We start from the raw sequence: 21,050 nt of genomic DNA, 5'->3' as shown, positions 1-21,050 counted from the left end.
CTGCTTCCTTCCGTCCACACAGGACACGCGCTAGTGGAACTAAGAACGCCTCTCAGTGCAACTCATGCACTCACTGAAAATCTACGCGCTTAACCTTGCAAAATTCAAAAACACTTAAAAAGAAAGAAGGTTAAATAACACACGCGCTTTACCATAGGCCTCTGAACGATAACCTTGACCCTCCAGGTTACTCACACACACACACAAAAAAAAGCCTATCTACTTATTAATGAGCATCTCGCGAGACTACATGTTTACATAAAACGCATCTTTCAAATCTCGGAGCTTTCTCAAACCAAACCATAAACAAAGCTCAAACCTTACACCTTGAAAGAAATCATAGTCTCAAATCGCGAAATTTTCCGATGCTCAAAAATAAAACCAAATAACACGTTTTCCTACTACGGAAGCTCTCTTGGCCTCTCATTCCAAACGCTTACGTCTGACTCATACTTTGAGTCGTACCCGGGGAGGCCGCAGTTTCAAAGCTACTCTGGCTACGGAGGAACAACAAAAGGGCTGATTCACTATCAGCTCCCCCAAGACGTTACGGTCTCCTGCCAATTTGCGTCCCCGCGCCCCGCTTTCAACACAAGCTCGATTGACCGCGTCGCTACTCCCCACCTGGTCTCGTCCTGCCACCTTGCGTTTCTTCGAACTGCACGCTGAGCTATGAGAAGAACTACGGAACGACGAGGAGCTTAACTGCCTCGTGCCCTTTGTCCGCGTCCGTGCAGAACATTCTTCGCGGTCCCCCTTTGACAGGTGGCTCGAACGTTCTGGATGCGTCAACATCGTCCTAGACGACCGCACCTTCTTCCTCGCGCCCTGCCCTTTTGGGTTTCTCGCCATTTTTGGCGGCGCTACATTAATTACCGTCTTTCGGTCTTTACTGCGCTTCTTTTTACGGCGCTTTCTCTTCGCACTCACTTTTATGTCGCCTTCTCGTGCTTCGTGCTGGCCGGTACACATTTCGTCGGCCCGGATCGGCCTCTTACCCGCACAGTCTGAGTGATTCTCACTAAAATCAACACTCGCTCTGCCTCGACTGGCGGACAGCTCAACCGACTCTGGCACAATGCAGCAGGCTTTACTCGAGTAAGACAACTCGCACTCTTGCGAACTGCCCTCTACTACATTGCCCAGCGCACGCTGTGAATCGGCACACAGCCCGTCGGTATCGATCGCTGTCTCACGCGCACAGTCCGAATGATTAACTGAATCATCCCTATCTAGGCCATCTAGACTGGCGGAGAGCCGCACCGATCCCTGAACAATGCAGTTGTTCTCTCGTGAGCTACGGAGCTCGCCACCCCGAGAACTATTCTCAACTGCATCGTCCAGCTCGCACTTCACTTCTGCACGCACATCTGGCTCTACATGGGTGCTCGCTTCTGTCGGGTCAGAAGTGCCCTTCTCTTCGCTAGCAACCTCGCTAACATTACCAGCGACGCACACGCTCGGTAACTGTGCCAATTTGTTCGCAGCTGGCCTAGCTGTCTCCACAGTCATCTGTTGGCACAGCACCTCGTCGCTCTCACTACGGCCTTTAACGGCCTCTGTTGCCACTAAGGCATCGTTAGCAGCTAGCGTTTTCCCTTCACTTATGAATCGGCAGCCAATCTCACAGGCACTACTCTTTTCGTCGGCTTCTGGCGAAAATCTGCGAGACACTTGCTCATTCTTTCGCTCTGTACTATCTACAGAATTCACAGACAGCCGTTGTCTCTCTGCCAATAACTGATCACAATACTGTATCTCTTTGATCAGTGCTGCCTTCTCTCTCTCATACTTTTGCTCACACTCAAGCTTACGTTGATTCTCACGTTCGCGTGCCTTCTCACGTTCGTGACGCTGACACATAAGAGCAAGTCCTTGAAGCTCCTGCTTCTGTTCATTCTCGCGTTCTTCACGCATACGCTTACTCCTAAGCTCACGACGCTCTCGCAAACGTACACGACGCTCTCGCTCCCGTGGCTCCTGTATCACTTCCCAAGCAAGCTCAATGCTTTTCTCATCGTTGCCACTATCATTAATCGCCTTTATGATAGCTGGCGTTTCCATCCGTTCGTCCGCCTCAACTCCCAAATCGTCGCACACCAACAACAAATCTAACCTCGCCAACCTTCTAAGATCCATGGCAGCTGCCCCGACAGGTGGTTAAAACTGTTTTCCTTAATTAATTTGTGCAAACACACAATGCAACAAACTCCCGATTCCCAGAACTATCAAAATTGAACACACAACCTTTGAGTCTGGCGAATCATAAGGAAAAAAACCACGCGCTCACTTACGGTTGCAGCACCCTGCCATCCGGTTCGTTCGTCCGCTGTTGCCGGTTCCTTCCGGACTCCCTGGGTCGAAGGCTCGCTCCTTCTTCGATACTCCCAGTCTCTTCGGACCTCTTTCGACGAAGGCTCTCTCTTCTTCGCTCTTCCCGGTTCCTTACGATCTCTCTGGACGAAGGTTGATCTGTAGCGCTGCCACCAGCTGATGCATTCGGAGGCGATCCCACCGCTGCCAACCAGATGTAGGGGTTGGAGGACGGGACTTCGGGAATGGAAACCACAACTTGGGAGGGATTTATTCTACATTATGTACAGGAGAGGTGAGCGTCAATTAACAGTCGTACAGACATTACGGGCCGGCAGCAACTCGGACGCTGCGGCCCGCGGCAAGTTCGAGAGAGGTGAATCCGGGAATCAGGGCATGTCCCAGCATGCTCAGGTCTCTCTGGAAGGCTTCTTATAAACCCTCCGAGCACTGCAAGTCACGTCATCTTTGACCAATGGGAGAGTCCACTCCGATGACGCCACTTGCAGCCAATGGTCGGCGCCCGTGTCGTGGGGTCCACCTGTCGGGGCTCTCTGCGGTCTTGCCACGCAGACTGGCAATCACTTCTAGGCCGGAGAAGGAGGGGGGCCGCCCCTGCTCCATTGTCCGATGCCCACCTGCAAATCCCGGCGACTCGGCTCCGCAGCGGTGGCAACAGCCTTCTTCAAAGACGAAGGGGGACGATTTAGCTCCATTGTCCCAGGGCCCCTTCTAATCCCGGCGGGACACGACCTGGGGGTCGCAAACTTGTTTGCACGTGTCGTCTCTGGAATGCGCTTTCCTGCTACTGCATTCCTCAATTAGCTGTGCTGCAATCCGATGTGGTCTGGGGAACACGAAGTAATCGCAGGAACCAGCTCCATATCTAACAGCACGCTGCAGGACTAATCTCGCACAATCTCGCCACTGCCAGTATACAGCGCTGCGTGCACCTACGGCGCCCGCGTGGCCTCCGCGATCAGCTCCGGCCACGCGCGGCAGCTGTGCGTGGCCTCCGGCAGGAGCCGCTTCGCCTCCAGCCGGAGTTGATCGCGGAGGCCACGGCAGCCGTAGCAATGAATAATCGCGCCGCTCCAAGAAGGATGGCGTTGCGGGCGGCTGCGGTGGCGATGACACCAACGCGGAGCACGGAGCTGTTGCAACACTTGAAAAATTGCACATTCTACCAAAGAATGACGGTCACCTCGAGGATCCCGGCTGAAGATTAACTTCCAATTAAACAATATTACTGGATGAGGACTTCGAATTATCGAGCGATTTCTTCTATAGGATTACATGCAAAACTGACGGGACCAGCACTTCACTTCTAATTAACCGAAAATTCCAATTAAGCGGCTTCGAATTATCGGGAGTCGACTGTAGTGGCTTTTTCTTAGGTACGTAGATTTATTGGAGACTTATACGTATATTTAAACATCTTGTTGCGAGGTTTTGTGTATATGCGCAGTGAACTTTGTTTCCAGTGACAATTTTTTGCCCTGTATCAAGCTGTATCTTCACATTTGTATATTCCAAGGTATCTTCGCATTTGTAATGTACGAAGGCGAGTGAAATGAAAGTCAGACAACCCGCGCCGCGCAATAATGGTTCGGTTCATTATTTTCGAGGCATGCGCGTAGCACATACGCATCTCATTTACAAGTGACATGCAGAGGTGAGGTTAAATGTTCTTTAATGCTCTCATACGCTGGTTGAACATGATTGCGTGACATAATGGACACTCTAAAAGTTGAACAGCTTGGTGTCGTGAGGTTTTTGACAAATTAAGATGTTTCCCAAAAAGAAATTATTCGCCGTATGGCTGCCGTATGCGTGGAACATTGTGTTTCATTGGCCACTGTGAAGCGTTGTAGTAAACTGTTCAAAGAAGGACATGAACGTTACGAAGACGATCCATGGCCGGGCCAAAGCCACCGTGCAATCACCCCCAACACAATTGAAAAGGCCGTGGTTGCTCAGTGGCTATGGCGTTGGGCTGCTGAGCACGAGGTCACGGGATCGAATCCCGGTCACGGCGGCTACATTTAGATGGAGGCGAAAACACCTGTGTACTTAGATTTAAGTGCACGTCAAAGAACCCCAGATGATGGTGACGACTTTTTCTGCAATTGCGACCGGGGATGACTCATGGTGCCACTACTACTAGCCTGAAACACTATGGCAAAGTTTACAGTGGAAACATTTGAATTCACCACTCCCAAGGAAAACAAAGGCCGTCATTTCTGCCGGAAAAGTGTTGACTTCTTTTTAGATCATTAGGGGCCATTCTTGATCGAATTTTCTAAACCTGGAGAGACTCAAAATCGTTTCAGATATTGTGAAAGGTCGGATCGGCTGCGTGTCGCAATCAAGAACAAACGACGTGGAAAATAGAGCATTGGGAACATCTTGCTTCACGACGTTGCCCGCTCCCATGTCGCTGATATGGTCAATACAAAACTGGCAAAGTTCAAATGGGAAATGCTGCAACATCCCTCATGCAGCCCAGACCAGTTGCCTTGCGTCTTCCACATTTGGTGAAATTTGAAAAAACTGCTCAAGGGAACCAGATTCGTGTTGGAAGATGATGTGTAGTCATTTACAGATTTTTGAGGCAGCAACCCAAGGAGTCTTATGAGACGGGAATTACGTGACTCGTTAGTAGGACAAGTGTCTAAATACTCATGGTGACTACTTTTAAGTAAAGTACCCCATTTGTCATATATTCGCATTGGCTCACTTTCATTTGACTCGCCCTCGTATATTTTGCAGAATTCCTGCTTTTTATATGTGTATCTGTTTTGACTATAATTTCGGAGCAATTACTCGCAATACACAACCGGTGACAGCTCCTCCTGTGCAGTACATTCTAACGAAGGACAGCATCATTGAGATTTTCCCGTGGTCGTTGCATATGTACGAAAATGTAAACAAGGTTGTTGAATGACAGATATATATATATATATATATATATATATATATATATATATATATATATATATATATATATATATATATATATTGTTCCCTCGACTAATTCTATAAGTAGGAGGCCGAGCTGCAAAGTGAGCCCCCCACGAACGAAATTTCTGGCTATGCCACTGGTTTCTACGTTCTTTAAACAGCCACTAGTAGGTTATATCTTGTGAATGACCCTCCAACACACAAATAACATCCCATTTCGAATAGAAGATTTGGACTTAAATTGAGTAGACTACACATGGCTGTCATTATGATACTATGTTTACAAGGGAACATACTTATGAAAAGGGAGTCTCTCATTGGGACTCTAAAATATGCAGCACAAATGTTGCATGTTTGAACATGCAACATCTTATGCATGCAGATTCTTATAAAGAGCTTTAACAATCCGCATACTCTGTGTCTCTTTATATGATTACTCACACATATTGCGTCGCCAATTGTACTACTTGTCACACTCATCTCGGTTCCAAGGCAGACGCCGTGTCAAACAAGCTTCAGACATGTCTTGTCGGCAACTGTTGAGAGGAGCTTCCAATGCCAAGAGCCTAGTGCATACCAAACAATGAGATATCGCAATGATTAACTAAAAGCGTGAAGTGAAGAAGTATTGGTTGTGGAGTTGAGCAGTAATTAAGTTAAACAGCAATTAGGTGCAGCAATTAGGTGCAGTATATTAAATTGAACTGGGCTACATCGTTCAGTATATTGATAACTAATGTAAAACATAAGTAGCAGTGCTGCCCGCTTTCCTTCAATTTCTATGAGCACAGCAGACCAAAGTTTTGAAACTTATGCATCTTTTAACCTGCCTGCAAAGTATACAATTTAGAGTGGGAATGTGCACATCCTTTTTTTGATCTCATTTTATGAATTGCTTAGCTGAAAGTAATGCTTGAGAGTCACTTGGGGTTTCATTTCATGTGCTTTACAGATGAGACTGAACCAGATGCTGCATCAAATGGAGATGGCCCAGAGCTGCATGATGCAGTGTTTGTTGTTGGGGCCCTGGATGAAACTATGATGCTTCGGGGAATGCGGTACCATCCTATTGACGTAGAAAACAGTGTGCTGCGCTGCCACAAGAAGATCTCTGAGTGGTGAGTTGACCTTACTATTTGTGCCAGTTCCAAAATTTTTGCCAACACTGGTCAAGGTGTGATGTGCTTTATATAAATGCTCTTGTGAAACTTATATTAAGGCAACCGGCAACATTTCTTGAACACTGTAAATAAACCAGTTCGTAGACCAGGAGTTTCCAATCCCAAACTTCTTTCAGGGAACCACCAGCCTTCAGAGTGACAGAACCCCCACCCTTCTTCTCCAATGTGCTTATGCATGACTTTTGAATGAATGTCACAGTGAATCAATGGAATGGCTGCACATGGTGTACCATCATGCGGAAATGAGAACAAAAGCAGCACACGTATTACTGAATCATTTAAACAGGGAATCAGTGTGTGGCTCAGTGCCACTTGTGTTTGGGGGCGCCGAATAATGACACGAGCCACTATTGCCCAAAACAACAAGAAGCACATTTATTTCCGCCTGCAGGTTAAATATATACATGTTCAAAGGTGCTGCTCCCTTGTTCTCAGCGCCATCTCGTTGCTGTGAACTCAAGTGCAAGGCGGTGACCACTACATCTTCCTTCCCGAGATAGCAACAAATTCACCCTGCTCTGTGGTCTCACTGTACGAGCATATCACATTTGCTTCAGTTCACAATGTTGAGGCGAATTTGCTTCCACAGGCAGTCCCTGTATTTCAGGCAAAGGAGGTGGGGCCACAAGTCGCACAGGCGACGTACAGGAAGAACTTTGTCGCAATGTTTCTGGCATTTATGACTAGGCTGCTGCCCGTCCCTGGATATTCTGGCCTGAAAGGTATCAGATAGTGACAATTCCTCTGCAGAACACTGCTAGGAGTCTCAACCACATATGATCGAGGTCACCGAGCAGGGTTGAGGACACGACCGCTGCAACCAATGTCCTTGATCCAGACATCACCCCCTGGTTTCAGAGGACTCGGAGGGCTTGCACCGTGATGGCGATTATAGAACTCTGTGCCCTGAACTTTCTGTGACTTGGCAATGCCAGCAAATGTTGTTCTGGCAGTCCAGGAAGGCGAGTTTGCAGTTTTTGTTCCATAAGTCATTGTGCTGGAGAGACGCCCATAACTCCACATTTATCTGGATAAGTGAAAAGGGCCAGGTACGGATCGGAGCTTTTCTCAAGCAGGTCCTTCATGGTCCACACCATGGGCTCTACATCACCATTACTCTGAGGGCAACGAGGGCTGCTTGTCTCATGGCAGAATCTGTAAGATTTAGCGAACTCAGTGAAATTTTTGGACATGAACTGAGGTCTGTTGTCTGTCCATATGGTGTCTTGAATCCCAAAGTGAGCATAACAGCTCTTTACCACAGCAGTGACCACTGGTGCTGATGTAGTCCCCAGTGCGACTACTTCAGGGAATCTCGAGTAGTATCGACATAAGGAACATAGTTGTGTCCTTAAAACTGGAACAGGTCGATTCCCAGGCATTTGCATGGCCTTTCTGGTGTAGGAGTTAGTATCAGTGGCTCAGAAAGCATGACACACTTGTGCCACAAGGTGTTCAATTATGCAGATTGCAATTTGACCACAAAACTCACTTTTGGACGCACTCTTGACAGCACTGTACCCCTTGATGCCCTTCATGCAGCAGTGTAAGGATGTCCTGACACTGAGCAGATGGAATAACAATAAGGAAATCCAACAAAAGCAAGCCATCGTACACACTAAGTCTGTCTATCCCTCTTTCCAGTACGGTGCTGTGTAGGTTGGTACGCTTTTCTTGGATAGCCAGCCTCTCTCACAATATGTCACTGTCACAGCTGAGGAACACTATCCATCCTGAGCTTGAAGTTGACGGACATCGTCTAGTCGACTTGCCACTAGTGGAACTAGATACTTGAGGACTTCACCCTACGTAAATTTCCAAGTTGTTAACGGCTGTTCAGGGTCGCAAGTCACAGCGTGCTCATGATAGTGTATCTGCCATAGCTAAGAGTTTCCCAGATGCATATTTGATGGTATACTGATAGCGCATCAGCTTGATCTGCATTCGCTGTATTCGAGGTGGCAAGACTTTGAGGTCCTTGCTTGAAAAGAAGGCTACAAGTGGAAGATGATTCAATTCGACTGCAAATCTTAGACCACGAATGTACTGGTTGAACCTAGACAAGGCCCACGTGACAGCCAGAGACTCCTTTTCGGTTTGACTGTAGCGTCCCCCTGTGGGAGTGAGAGATCTAGAAGCATAGGCCACAGCAGGTCAGATTCCTGAAGGTTGGTCCCAGAGCAAGACGGCTCCCAGGCGCTGAGAGCTTGAATCAGCCGATAGCATAGTTGGGTAGCATGGGTGGTACTTTGCCACACATGTATTGCAGCTGAGTAGTGACTTGATGCGGGCGAAACCTTACTCTTGGCTGTGACCACAATTCCAGGCGTTCTTAAGAGTGAATGAATGGGGCCATAGACATCAGACAAGTTAGGAGTGAAATGGGCCTTATGGTTGGCCATTCCAAGCAATCTGCGAACATCACTGAGATCGACTGGCGGTGGGAGGTCCAAGATATCCTTGACCTTATCTGAATCCGGGGAAATTCCCTGCGCACTCATGATGACTCCTAGGAACTTGACTGAAGATACTTGGAACTAACATTTCTTTACGTTGAGAGTGACCCCTGCTTGATTTAGGTGTTGGTCGAGCTCTTGGTGGTCCCTACAAAAGACTAGTATATTGTCTATCATATTTATGAGTCTGGCAGGGCCTTCTAGCAGTCTTGACATGAAGCACTGGAAATATTCGGGTGCTGTCGTGATGCCGAAAGGAAGACGTCTGTAGCAGTAGCGGCCGAAATTAACGTTGTCATGAACATTGAACATTGCACATTGTCAGTTTTTCGGTTTGACAACATAGTTTGATTTGATGGAAGCCGGATCTTGCATTGAGCATGGAAAAGACTTGTGCCCCACCAAGCTGGCCTAAGATGTCTTCAGCTGTTGGCAGAATGTAGCGTTTCTGCTTGATGACCTTGTTAAGCTTTGTCAAGGCGACACAGAGCCTGTACACGCCTGACGGCTTCGGCACAAGGCCTGAATACCATGCAGTTGGCTTGTCGACTTTTTGGGTTAGCCCTTGGGTTTTCATGTCATCCAGTTTCTTTTTCACATGCTCAAGCAGAGGGAGGGCTATTTTCTTCGAAATGCTCGGTGAAAAGGGACTAGCATCAGGAAAAAGGTGGATGCAGTATTTGTCCAGTACGTACTTCCCTCAGTCTACGAAAGATTTTGGCCTGGGTTGATGGAATGCTCTCGACTGAGTTCAAGAATTGAACAAAGCCTAAGTTTTTGATTACCAGTAGTCCCGGAAGATGTGCCATCTCATTCTTGACAACATAAAGTGTCTGCCCAGTCACCCTGTTACACTAGTGCAAAGTGGCAGCGAAAGTTCTCAGCACACGTAACCTTAGATTTCCAGGACCACATACCTCAGATTTCACTTCATCCAGCAGGTGAAGCAATCCTGGGAAAGAAGGTGTAACTACTGTTACTTCTGCTTCCGAGTCTGTTTTGAACTGTGCAAGGTGGCCATTTATGCACACATCGGTGTACCTTGCCCGATGCGTACCTGAGCGCATGAAGTTCAACAGAACCCAACAGTTCCTTTCGCTGCTTGGCCTTGTAAATATTAGTGAAGTGACTTTGCTTCTTCCAAAAATTACATGTAGTCTTACATGTGGGACATTCGTTCCATAATTGGAGATAACGACCACAGTAATGGCAAGTTGACAGAGTTGGCTGTGCCAATTTGCTACGGCATGATAGTGCACTTGGTGCTATCTTCTTGCATTGCACTACGTCGACAGTTAAGCTGTCAAAAGCTACACTCTCGCAGAAGTTTGCATGGGAGAGATACTCTTTTTCGGCTTCCTCGTGCACATGTGCTTGGCACAGCGATTCCTCCGCCAAAAGTTCCATGCATCAGTACTACTGGTCGAATAGCTTTTCGTCTCACAATCCCATGACGAACTTGTCGCGAACAAGGCGGTCTTCCATTTTAGGATTCTTGTACCCATAACGTTTGACAAGATTACGAAGTGCTGTAAGAGATTCATCGACTGGCTCCTTTTGCCGTTGTATTTGGCAATGAAATAAGCGGCTTTCATAAATTTTATTGACTAGGGGGACAAAATGCGACGCTAGCTTAGCCTCGATATCCGAAAACATGAGGGTTTCTGGAGTTGACGCTCCCATTGATGAGAGGGTGCTGCGTGTTTCAGGCCCCATGCAATACTAAAGCAAGTGAACCTGCACCTCGTCGGTGGCTGTGTAAAGACCGACACCGAAGGGATATATAGTCTTTGTATGTTGCTATCCATATTGGCCACTCCTTCAGGCATGTGAAGGTACACAGTAACCGGGGCTGAAGTCCAATCGCTCCGACATGCAAGATGTTGACCTTGGTATTCCCGATTTCTGCACCAGCTGCCACATTCATAGCCACTGCATTAAATGTATCCAACTTCTGACACCATATTCTGGGGCGCCGAGTGATGACATGAGGGACTACTGCCCAAAACAAGAACCTTTATTGCTGCCTGCCGGTTAAATATATACATGTTCAAAGGTGCCACCCCTTTGCTCTCAGCACCATCTCATAGCTGCGAGCTAAAGCGTAAGGCAGCTACCACTACAACTTGTAGTCAATCTCAAGTTGCCTGCTTTACACTCAAACCAGGGTTCATTGAAGCCATCTGTGCAGCTGGATTCCATTCATTTTATGTTCTAATGGCCAAAATAACTCTAAATATGTAACAGTCCTCTTGGCTACACTGTTGTTAATGAACATGCTTAAACAATACTTCACTAGGAATCTGGATGTTTCAGACAATTTGTGAAAATTGGACAAGAATAATCAATACAGTGCCACCTCTGAGGGTGTAAGACTACCAGTGTTTATGGTTCAATGTGTTATTTTTAAGGTTGACGGCAGTTGCTGTAAACTGAGGAACCATTGACAGCACCTAAACATGCAAATTAAATGTGCAAACCGCTTGTGTATAAGACTGCAGAGTTTGGTTGAATGTTGGAAGAATTGAATGAAGTGAAGCTGTGAACTTTTTTGTGGACCTTGTCAAGTAGAACTTCACGGCAACTAAAAGTTTGTTTGAATAAAGCAAAGGTTTAACTAATGAGAGCCTTCTTGATGCAATGTTAGGGCACTCTCTGCATGCAATGTGTGGCAGGTGTATTGAATGCGCCTGACCACGTGCTAGTTGAGGGCTTGCCACATAGTCAACAATACCACAACAGCATTGTGGTATATAAGTTGCACATTAACAAAATGAAATGTTTCATGTCACAATGGAAAGAGGTAGCCCATGCCCAAGCCCAAACAAAGACACCCATGCCCAAAACATGATTGTGGAAAAAAACGCAAAAGTGTGTGTGACCACAGTGGCCACATTTAGCAATGTTAGTGCTGCTGATCAGATGAGCCGCTTCTCTGCGAACAGCAACATCACCCAGTTGTCTGCACCATGAAGGCAGGAACACGTCACATAAACTACACTGTGGTTGCCATAACAAAACTCTCACTCATGGTAAAGTTATGCTTATTTGAGGGGTGTGCAAGTATTTGAAGTTCTGAATAAAAAAATTTATGTGGTGGCAGTATTGCATCAAATTGAATACAATGACTGTCTGGACTTCCACAGTTAGCTCGATTCCCAGCATCATGTTCACCACGTGAACGTTGGGGTTACACAGGGTAAAGTAAAAAGAATCGAGCTACAAGGTACTTGCACATGCTGCCACAATTCAAGATCCATCACCGATGCGACTCCCAGATTTGATGGTTGTGTTTAAGGCAATATGTCAGAATGTAATTTTATTTTGTTTTTATGTATGCTTGACTACTTATGTTTCTACCTCAAGACCAAATACGTATAGAGGAATAGAGCGTGTACGCATAGCTTATAGTCTGAGAAAATATGATGGCCCCAAATTCCTTTATGCAATTTTAAAATCACTGCGATTCATAAGCTGTGAGTTCGCTTGGGACAGATAAGTTGTGCGGAAAGTTTTTGCTTTCATTAACTTTGCCTTGACCACAAAGTTTGAGCACTTATACGCCTTCACTTTTAAATCTAAATTATGAGCATTTGTTAGCCAAGTAGAAATGCGTAGTCACATAAGCAACATGCCAGAAGTGGGACATTCAAAAAGTGAAGTTTGTCTCAAAAGCCAAAAGAAAATCACATAAATATTTGTTTAATTACTCTTTATTTTTTATTTCACTTGTTACAGAATGAAAGCAACAAAAATGTTACAGAACTTTTTGCTAAAATGTTTGCTTTCTCATCAGTGTAGGTGGAAAAAGCAAACCCTGTGAGGTAATCAGAAATACTTGGCAATCTCGTGCATCTTTAGTGCTGCATATAGTCATTGCTGAGTGTAATAGTAAAGCTGATGGTCTTTCGCTCTCTCTCTGGTGTGTATATGGCAGCACAAAGAAAATGTGCTACTGCATATGCTGGAGCACTCAATAGCACAGTGCAGCACTTCAAATTTGCATCAGCCATCAGATCTCTGCAATAAGCTGTAGGCACAAGTGAAGAATCTTTCCCGGATAATTTATAATACAGGTTCATGTGCTTGAATTTCCAAAAGCACTTCACTGTCAAAATGCATGTGGCTGTAACAAGACTCGAGAACCACTTCTAATTATCAATCAGTTCCAACTATGCAAGGTCAAATTAATCATATTCCTCTACTGAGAGTGGTTGGAACATATTTACAGTGCCAAAATAAGTGGATGTATGTTTGGAATGAGTGGAAAACTACTGCTGTTCACAAAAGAAAATAAATCAGTGCATGTAACTCTCGGAGTGTCAGTTCGGTATATTTCTGCATGAATCTTTAGAGAGCATGTCTTGTTTGTGCGATGCCAAGTGTGAGCATTTCATACTGGTGCAGTGCTGTCTTTACGTGGACCAACTTGCTGGTGGTGGTTGTGGAGCTGGATGGCAATGAGAGCGAGGCACTGGACCTTGTGCCACTGGTGACATCAGTGGTACTAGAGGAACACCAGCTTGTTGTGGGCGTGGTAGTCGTGGTGGACCCTGGTGTAGTGCCCATCAACTCACGTGGTGAGAAGCAGCGCATGCATTTGCGTGACGGCTTCCTGGCCGACCAGCTGGACCCCATCTATGTGGCCTACAACATGTGAGCCCTCCCTTGGGTCCTGCCAGTCGTCCAGAACATGTCTCCTGCTACAACATGTCTGTCAACACCATCTGCAAAGCCTAATGTGTTGAGCTACTGTTTTCTAATTTGTATAAGCCTCCGTCATTGCTTCTGTATGCTTACAGCATGAATGCAGAAAAGAAGGAATGAGCCAGACAACTGGTTTGTTTGTCCTCCAGATGTCTCTCTTCAAGTTGTTGCACGTGGAAGTACCGGGAAGGAAGGCGAACATTGTTTGAAGTACATGACGGTGAACCTCGTCACAGCGTTCACAAACAGGAAATTATCTGCTCTTCTCGCTTGCTTCTTGGCAACCTACTGTTTCTATGTTGTTATTGGTACTCGTTCCTTTTACATTGTCACGTGGAGGCAACCATTTTTTGTTTCTTCCTATCTGCACATATGCTGGTAGCAGTCTAAATGTAGCTGTCAATGTATGGCATCCTCTTGCTTAATTTCGTTCCTCTTGATGTATGACACCCTCTTGCTTAACTTCGTTCAGCGCTTAAGAAAAAACATAGCATACACAGGTGCACAGAAAGTAAGGCACATTAGTGCTGGGCACAGCAGGAATTGCTAACTGCAGAGAGACGAACTGGAAGTATTGTAGGCTTTGGTGTTGCAGACACACTGACAGGTCGGGGCCATTACATTGTGTAAAAATGCTTCTCATCCCCTACCCCTCTGTTCTCGTTTGCTTTCTCATTAACTGCAGAATTGTTGAAAGAGTGTCAGGAATAGCTGTTACCAATCAGTACTGTGTTCAGCTTTGACAGCAAGTGCTTCTTCCCCTAAAGAACTTTCTTTTTCTTTTTTTTCATTTTTCTTTGATGCGGAAGAAGCTGGCAGTATGCAGCACATAGTGTTAGTGCCTGCATACATGTCACCATCATCGCATGCCACTTAGTCACTTTTTGCGATGAAATCTGTAGTGAGAATGACTAGAAACCTTTGTCACAATGTTTGGAAATTGATATATATACATACATATATATACATATATATATATAAAATAACTCATAAAAGTCATAAAAAAGTGCTCATGTGTGTAAAAAGCGGTTTTTCAGAAGACTGCCAAGTCAGGCCTGTTGGAGTAGCGGGAAGAGGTGGGGACGCCTGGCATCAATTACCTGCCACTACCTATAATTTTTTGGCTTGCTTTTGCCCGGACTTGTGTGTCATGGCGTTTTGTATGCCTTCAAAGCAGAGCTCAGGGCTGGGTCATTCAGTGTAAATGTGTTGTTCTGCGCACGCAGTTCTTGCCAGGCAGTCTTCTGCCACCAGGGCATTTCAGCCAGCAAGTTGACTTATATGCCTGCAAAGCGGCCACTGCCACAAAGGAGCATGCACATGACCGAGTGCTTTGCCTGTGGCAACCTCAACAGACTCCCATTCTTGCATTCCGTGCATTGAGCCATTTGGCAAGCTGGCAACTGCTTGTGCTGTGCGATGTGATGATGGTCAGGCATTTTGTCGTCTTTACAGACTGTTCTTTCCTTATTTTGTATTTTAACTAAATGTACAGATTTCTTGTGCAGATGTTTTAGGCAACTGTGAAGCATCATGGCATGCTCAGCTGCAGAGAGTATGTGCTGCATTGTTGCCATTGTTTATCAACCTTCCCTGTATATTTATTGAGTCTATAGAGCAAGTGGTGACCAAATGATCAGCATAAATTTTGTGAATCATGGAATCGCTAATTTTACTTTGAACAAAGTTGTGCTGAAGAGTCATGTTACTTGTTTTAGCTATAGGCACGCTGAAAAGGATGAACAATTTGCTGAAAGTAGGTAGCTGACTTAAGACAAAAAAAATGTCTAGTGAAGGCATCTGCTTTCTTTAGTGAAGCAGTTGTGTTTTAGACTGCAGTAAAATGTGTATGCTACAATATTCACTGCTACTGATGCTTTCATTTGTATTACCAAAAATTAACTCGCCAGTATTAGATCATAATTTTTCCACACCATATCAGCTTGTACATAGTATAAATGATGGACACTGCTTAAGTGATGCTTTTCCGAGGCCACTACTAATGCTGTCTGGTGTAAAAATGCTGAATGTGTCTGTTACATTAAGCTGTTAAAAGGTGTGGTAGGAATTCTGAATGATTATGTCTTAGCAGCCTAGCCCCACACATACATTTTTTGTCATTGCATTATATACGTAATGACATACACATTTTTGTTTGCATACTGCCAAGGGCTCAACTTGAAATGCAAGTTATAATTTGCAAATTGTTTCAGCGCAGCCTACATATAAACATATATACATACACACATAACATTCTTTTCCGACTGTATGAAAGTGCAAGGTTGTTTGTACATAACTTTATGGCTGGGTGCAAGTTGCATGAAATTGTAGATCTTTGTTCACATACTCCTAGGTTCTTGTACTCTTCTGTGATCTGCGTACTATTGTCATTTTGCAAACAAATGTTTTTGTTTTACCTGTTGCGCATGCATTTGTTTCATTTCCAACGATAACCATAGCTTTAAAAGTGTTATGTCCATTTGCCACTATGCTTCTCTCATTTGTAAATTTATAAAGTAATGGTAAACTTGCTTTCTACAATATTTATGTAATATTTGAACCTGACCCTTTATATATATAAGCTCCAAAAATACATTTGTATGTTATTCTTGTCATAAAGCTAGATTCTGGATTGAACTGTAGGCGGAGCAGTGTCTTAACATGAACAGACCATCTTCTGCAAGCTTCATTGTTTTGTTTTTTTTTCCCTTCACAAAGAGAATGACTGTGTTACTTATAGCATATGTGCAAACTAGTTCAAAGTTTTGGACAAGCTGCTGTACAATGGAACCTGTGCAAAAGATAAACACAAGAGTGTGCTATCATTCCAGATAGGCTGTGGAGTGCTGCGAGTGTGGAGAAAGGACAAATTGTTGTTGCATGTTGTTCTCAGTCTACCGTTAAAAAGGTGTGAAATACACAAGACAGAAATCATGAACTCACTGTTTCGTGTCCCTTCATTTCCTCTTTTTGGCATTCATAACACACCTCAAATAAAATATATGAAAGCCAAGCAGTCATGTTTGTTTAAGAGTCATGATCTGGTAATGCAACATATCCATAGCCAATGGAGCACCAGAATTGCAAAGTTGCAGTCAGAATTAATCACATTTTGGCATTTTTTAATATAATTGTATCAATAGAGTTTCTGCTGTTACAAGAGGCAACTAATACGTTTCATTCAGAAATTGCATTGGATGATTTATTTGTAGCCATGCTTACTAATTCTCAACATGGAACCAACAATTCTTGAACACTATAGTTTCCCACAATAATTAGTAGAGGGAACTCTGGTGCTGTGTTCAGCCAATATGGGATTGATGGTTAGTACATAGAATTGTCTCATCTTCGTGCCTCTGGCTTTGCTTATTACATTTTATCTGCCTTCATTGGTTGAAATTTCAAAGCAATCTACGATTTTTTTTAATACAGAAGGCAATAAGACTGCAAACATGCATAATTGCTGCTAATTTCAGTGGTTCCACTTGTCCATGCATCTGTGGTGCAATGATTTCAACATCAGGCTTGTTCTAGAAGTCATGTGTTCTAATCCTGCCATCGAACAAGTTTAACAAATGGTTACTTAATTATTTGTAATGCAGTACTTTCTTGAAAATGATCAATTTGCAAAGTCACAACGCCGTTTAACACCAAGAGGACGATGTTTAGGCAAATCCATGTAGGTATTAACCGTCATTCCCATACTGGCTGCACCACCCTGCTTGCAGCTCCCATAGACACTAGTGTCACAGTACCTTCTAGTCAATAGTTCGATGGAATACCATCTGGTCAGGTAAAAGCATTGTTGAAAATGAAGCAGGTCACTGACCAAGGTCAAAATAACAAAATGTTTAGGGATCCGTACGGATACCTTGTTCACAATGGAATGTCAGCTAAGCACAAGGTTCTTAAATAGGGTTGAGCACATGACACAAGGTCTGGGAGTACACATGGTTTAGAGTACCAGATGATCTATTGATGGTGTTATTTGTCGTTTGAATTATTAGGGATTCGAGATTGAGCCTTGTTGTCAAATTACTCTCTGTGACCACCATGCGTGCATTGTCCCAATTTATCTCGTGAGCCATCTTGGCATGCTCTGCAAGGGCATTTGTCGTGTGTGGCCTTTGGCAACATCATTCTTGTGCTCCTTGAGACCCCTGCAGAAATTTCCGCTTTTGCCAATATACACCGATTCACAATCTGCTCATGGAATCTTGTATACCAGGCCAGGAAAACATGCCCGAGGGAGAGGATCCTTCACGTTCATCAAGTCGCCTTTAAGCTTGCTTGCTGGCACATGTACGATTTGTACATTGCGTTTCTTAAAGATACAATCTAGGGCTTCTCTCATACCTCGAATATACGGGACAGCAGCGCGTTTCTGTCTCGATGCTGAAGCGTCCATGGCTTGCCTGTCTGTCTGCTGATTATTTGTCAGGAACTTGGTTGTCCTCCGAATAAAATGCTTGGGTACCCATTCCTCATTAGGTCCTCTTCAGTGAACTGAAACTCCTTGTGCAGGCTGCTTGCATCAGAACAGGTATAGAGGGCCCGTTTAACCAACGAACAAACCGCTGAGCGTTCATGGGCTGTCATGTGAACTGACTCGAAACCGAGATATCTACGTGAGTGGGTTGGCTTTCAGTACACGTTGAAGGCGAGGCTGGTGGGAGCATAGTTTACCAGTGCGTCCAAGAAAGGGGAGCAACCGTCTTTCTCTTCTTCCACAGTAAATTTAATGGAAGGCTCGACACCATTTAGGCATTTGTGGACACGTTGAACATTCTTGTCTATGACGCAGAAGCAACCGTCAATGTATCTCAAGTAGACCTTGGGTCTAGGTTGAAATGACTCCAAGGCCTTGGATTCAAGTGCTTCCATAATCAGATTTACAGTCGTGACTGAAATGGATGCTCGCATTGCAGTATCAAAAGCTTGCCTGTAGAATGCCCCATTGTATGAGAAGTACGTGTTCGACAAGCAAAACAGTAATAAGGCGCACAGCTCAGTGATGTCCAACTGCATGCGATCCTGTAGTGTCGGGTCTTTGTGAAGCAAGCGCCTAGAAGTTTCGACGGCAAGATGAATTGGAACACTTGTGAAAAGTGAGCACATGTTGAATGATGAGAGTACTTCATCTTCATCCACAGTGATACCGTTCACCTTGTTGAAATCACTTTTGTTCCGGAGGCGATTTTCCATCTTGCCTGCAAGGGGAGCCAAGCTGTCGTAAGATACCTTGAAAGGCGGAACAGGAGGGACCTTGTGAAATCAACTATGTGCCTGAGAGGCATCCCACTCTTGTAGATTTTCGGCAAGCCGTAGATGGCTGGAGCAGAACCATCGGTACAAAGCAGTTGGTTCTTCCATGACCATGGAAGTCCTAGGAAAATATTGGATAGCAGCTTTTGCAAGCCTGTTTGAACTTTCGGGGTCGGATCCCTGTCCATCTTGGCATATGTCATCCTCTCCCCAAGTATCATCTCCATTTTCTACTGGTACACCGAACGGTGGAGCACAACTGCGACGTTACCTTTGTTGGCAGGTAAAATGGAGATTTCTTGTTTTGGTGTAAGGACTTGACCACTTTTCACTCGTCTTCTGAGAGAACTTGCAACATGCCAGATTTGCAAATACTTGACTATTCCTCTTGCTCTCGTGTGGACTTCGTCTTGCACATCTTTTTCAAGCAAGCAGATTGCGCCTTCGACAGCACACGCAACCTTCCGGATGTCCGGTCGCTTTCCCTGTTTAAATTTAATACCATGACTTGGAACTTTGTTTTCCGCAGCGGTTAGCTTGTACTAAGACATGTTCCAAAGCTCGAAGTTAGGTGCCGTGCGTTTCAGGCCTTTTTCCAGCAAGGCGTTCAGCCTTCTCTCTTGTGATGCCTCCTGCTTTTCCATTCTTTGTTGCATTTCCTGGTTCGCTACAAGTTGTATTTCAGGGAGGACCTCCATCATGATAAATTCCAACTGTCTTGTTGCGAAAAAAAAAACTTTAGTCTCGAGGTTCTTCATGGTGCACTTGCAGACTTCGATGCATGCTTGAAGAAGCTGCCGTTCCACTCTCGAAATCACTTCATGGCTGAACGCCGATTTCACAGGGTGGTTTAGCCGCAATGATTTGGGGATGAGCTGTAGACTTGCAGGTTAGGTTGAAAAGCAGGTGCGTCTTGAAGGCTGCTAGTTGCATAGACGTGCTCAAGGACTGTCAAATCCCAATGTTCGAATCCATATATAAAGGGACACTAAAGTGAAAAATGATTTCTTCTGCATTAGTAAATTACCATTCTACAACACCAAAACCGCCACTCTTACAACGATAAGACGTTTGGTAAGCCAGAAAAAGTGCAAGAACGAAATACGGGTGGCGACGCCTACTTATGTTCCCGCACCTGGTGGCTGTGACGTCTTGGATTTTGATGCCATCTTCTAGGGCCTACTAACTATATATAGCGATACAGATTGACTACATTGTGTTCTAAAGGAACCAAATATTGAACATGGCAAGTTTTGGGAACCTTTATTCAGCCAACGTGGCCCAAATGCGAAAACATACTTTGGAATCCCTCACGTCACGCTGACGTACCGGCACTGAGGTTTCGGCGCAAAATTCAAATACTGATACTTGGACCTTCATTTTCTCATCTAATAATCAAACTATTTTTTTTAATGACTGCCTGCAGGGTTCTCAAACAATGCTTCATTAGTCTAAACTGATTTATTGTTTCGCTTTAGTGTGCCTTTAAGAACTTTGTGCTTAGCCGACATTCCATTGTGAACAAGGAACCTGTACATATCTCGACACATCATTATGTTTATTTTCACCTTGGTCAGTGACCCACTTCATTTTTAGCACTACCTTCTAGTAATTGTATGAAAGTCTATGTTGAAAATGTGCAACGAGATTACAATGCAGATGTAAAAATCATGCCTCACATTGATGTTAACAAGCATAATTTTAGCCTATAAGTGACAAATTTTATTTTTTAATTTGGACAAGATGCAAGAAATGATGAAAGGCAACATGATGTGGTGAGCCATTGTTGCCAAAATTCTAGTGGCAAAGCTGCCAAAGCAATACTTGCTACCAGAATTGTGCTTCTGTGACATGTCGGAGGGCCTGTGCTGGCGTTGTCACGTTTGCAAGAGACTGCATTGACCAACTGCATTGACCAAGTGCATTGAAGTTGTTTTGTAGCTTCAATATGCTGGTGTGGCGACACATGAAACTCTCTCTTTCAAAAGGGAATGCATTGGGAATGCAACACCTAGGAGTATCTTGCGACCTCTAAGACAGCTTCTTGGAAGCTCCACCAAAAATGTGTGCATTGAAAGGGCTATTATCCAAGTGGGTTTAGGAACCTGCAAGTAACCTCGGGTGTGGGAGTGAGCTTGGCATTGCGACTATTTCGGGGGGAGAA

At 44.7% G+C, this 21,050-nt stretch overlaps 1 protein-coding gene across 10 annotated transcripts in view; it reads left to right on the top strand.

Annotated features, from left to right (window-relative positions):
* The window catches only part of DIP2 (disco-interacting protein 2), a 349,848-nt gene extending 333,289 nt beyond the window's left edge, over positions 1 to 16,559 (top strand). For all 10 annotated transcript variants that reach the window (XM_070531319.1, XM_065449303.1, XM_065449311.1 and 7 more), the window contains 2 exons: positions 6,230 to 6,395; positions 13,322 to 16,559. In XM_070531319.1, the coding sequence (XP_070387420.1) occupies positions 6,230 to 6,395; positions 13,322 to 13,574 (419 nt within the window). In that variant the 3' untranslated portion in view covers positions 13,575 to 16,559. The remainder of the gene's footprint in view (positions 1 to 6,229; positions 6,396 to 13,321) is intronic.
* Positions 16,560 to 21,050: the final 4,491 nt, after the last annotated feature.

Source organism: Dermacentor albipictus, chromosome 1, assembly GCF_038994185.2.
Source record: "Dermacentor albipictus isolate Rhodes 1998 colony chromosome 1, USDA_Dalb.pri_finalv2, whole genome shotgun sequence".
In the NCBI taxonomy this organism is placed as follows: Eukaryota; Metazoa; Arthropoda; class Arachnida; order Ixodida; family Ixodidae; genus Dermacentor; species Dermacentor albipictus.
Note: the sequence above shows the minus strand (reverse complement) of the source record. Positions and strands in the feature narration are given on the sequence as shown.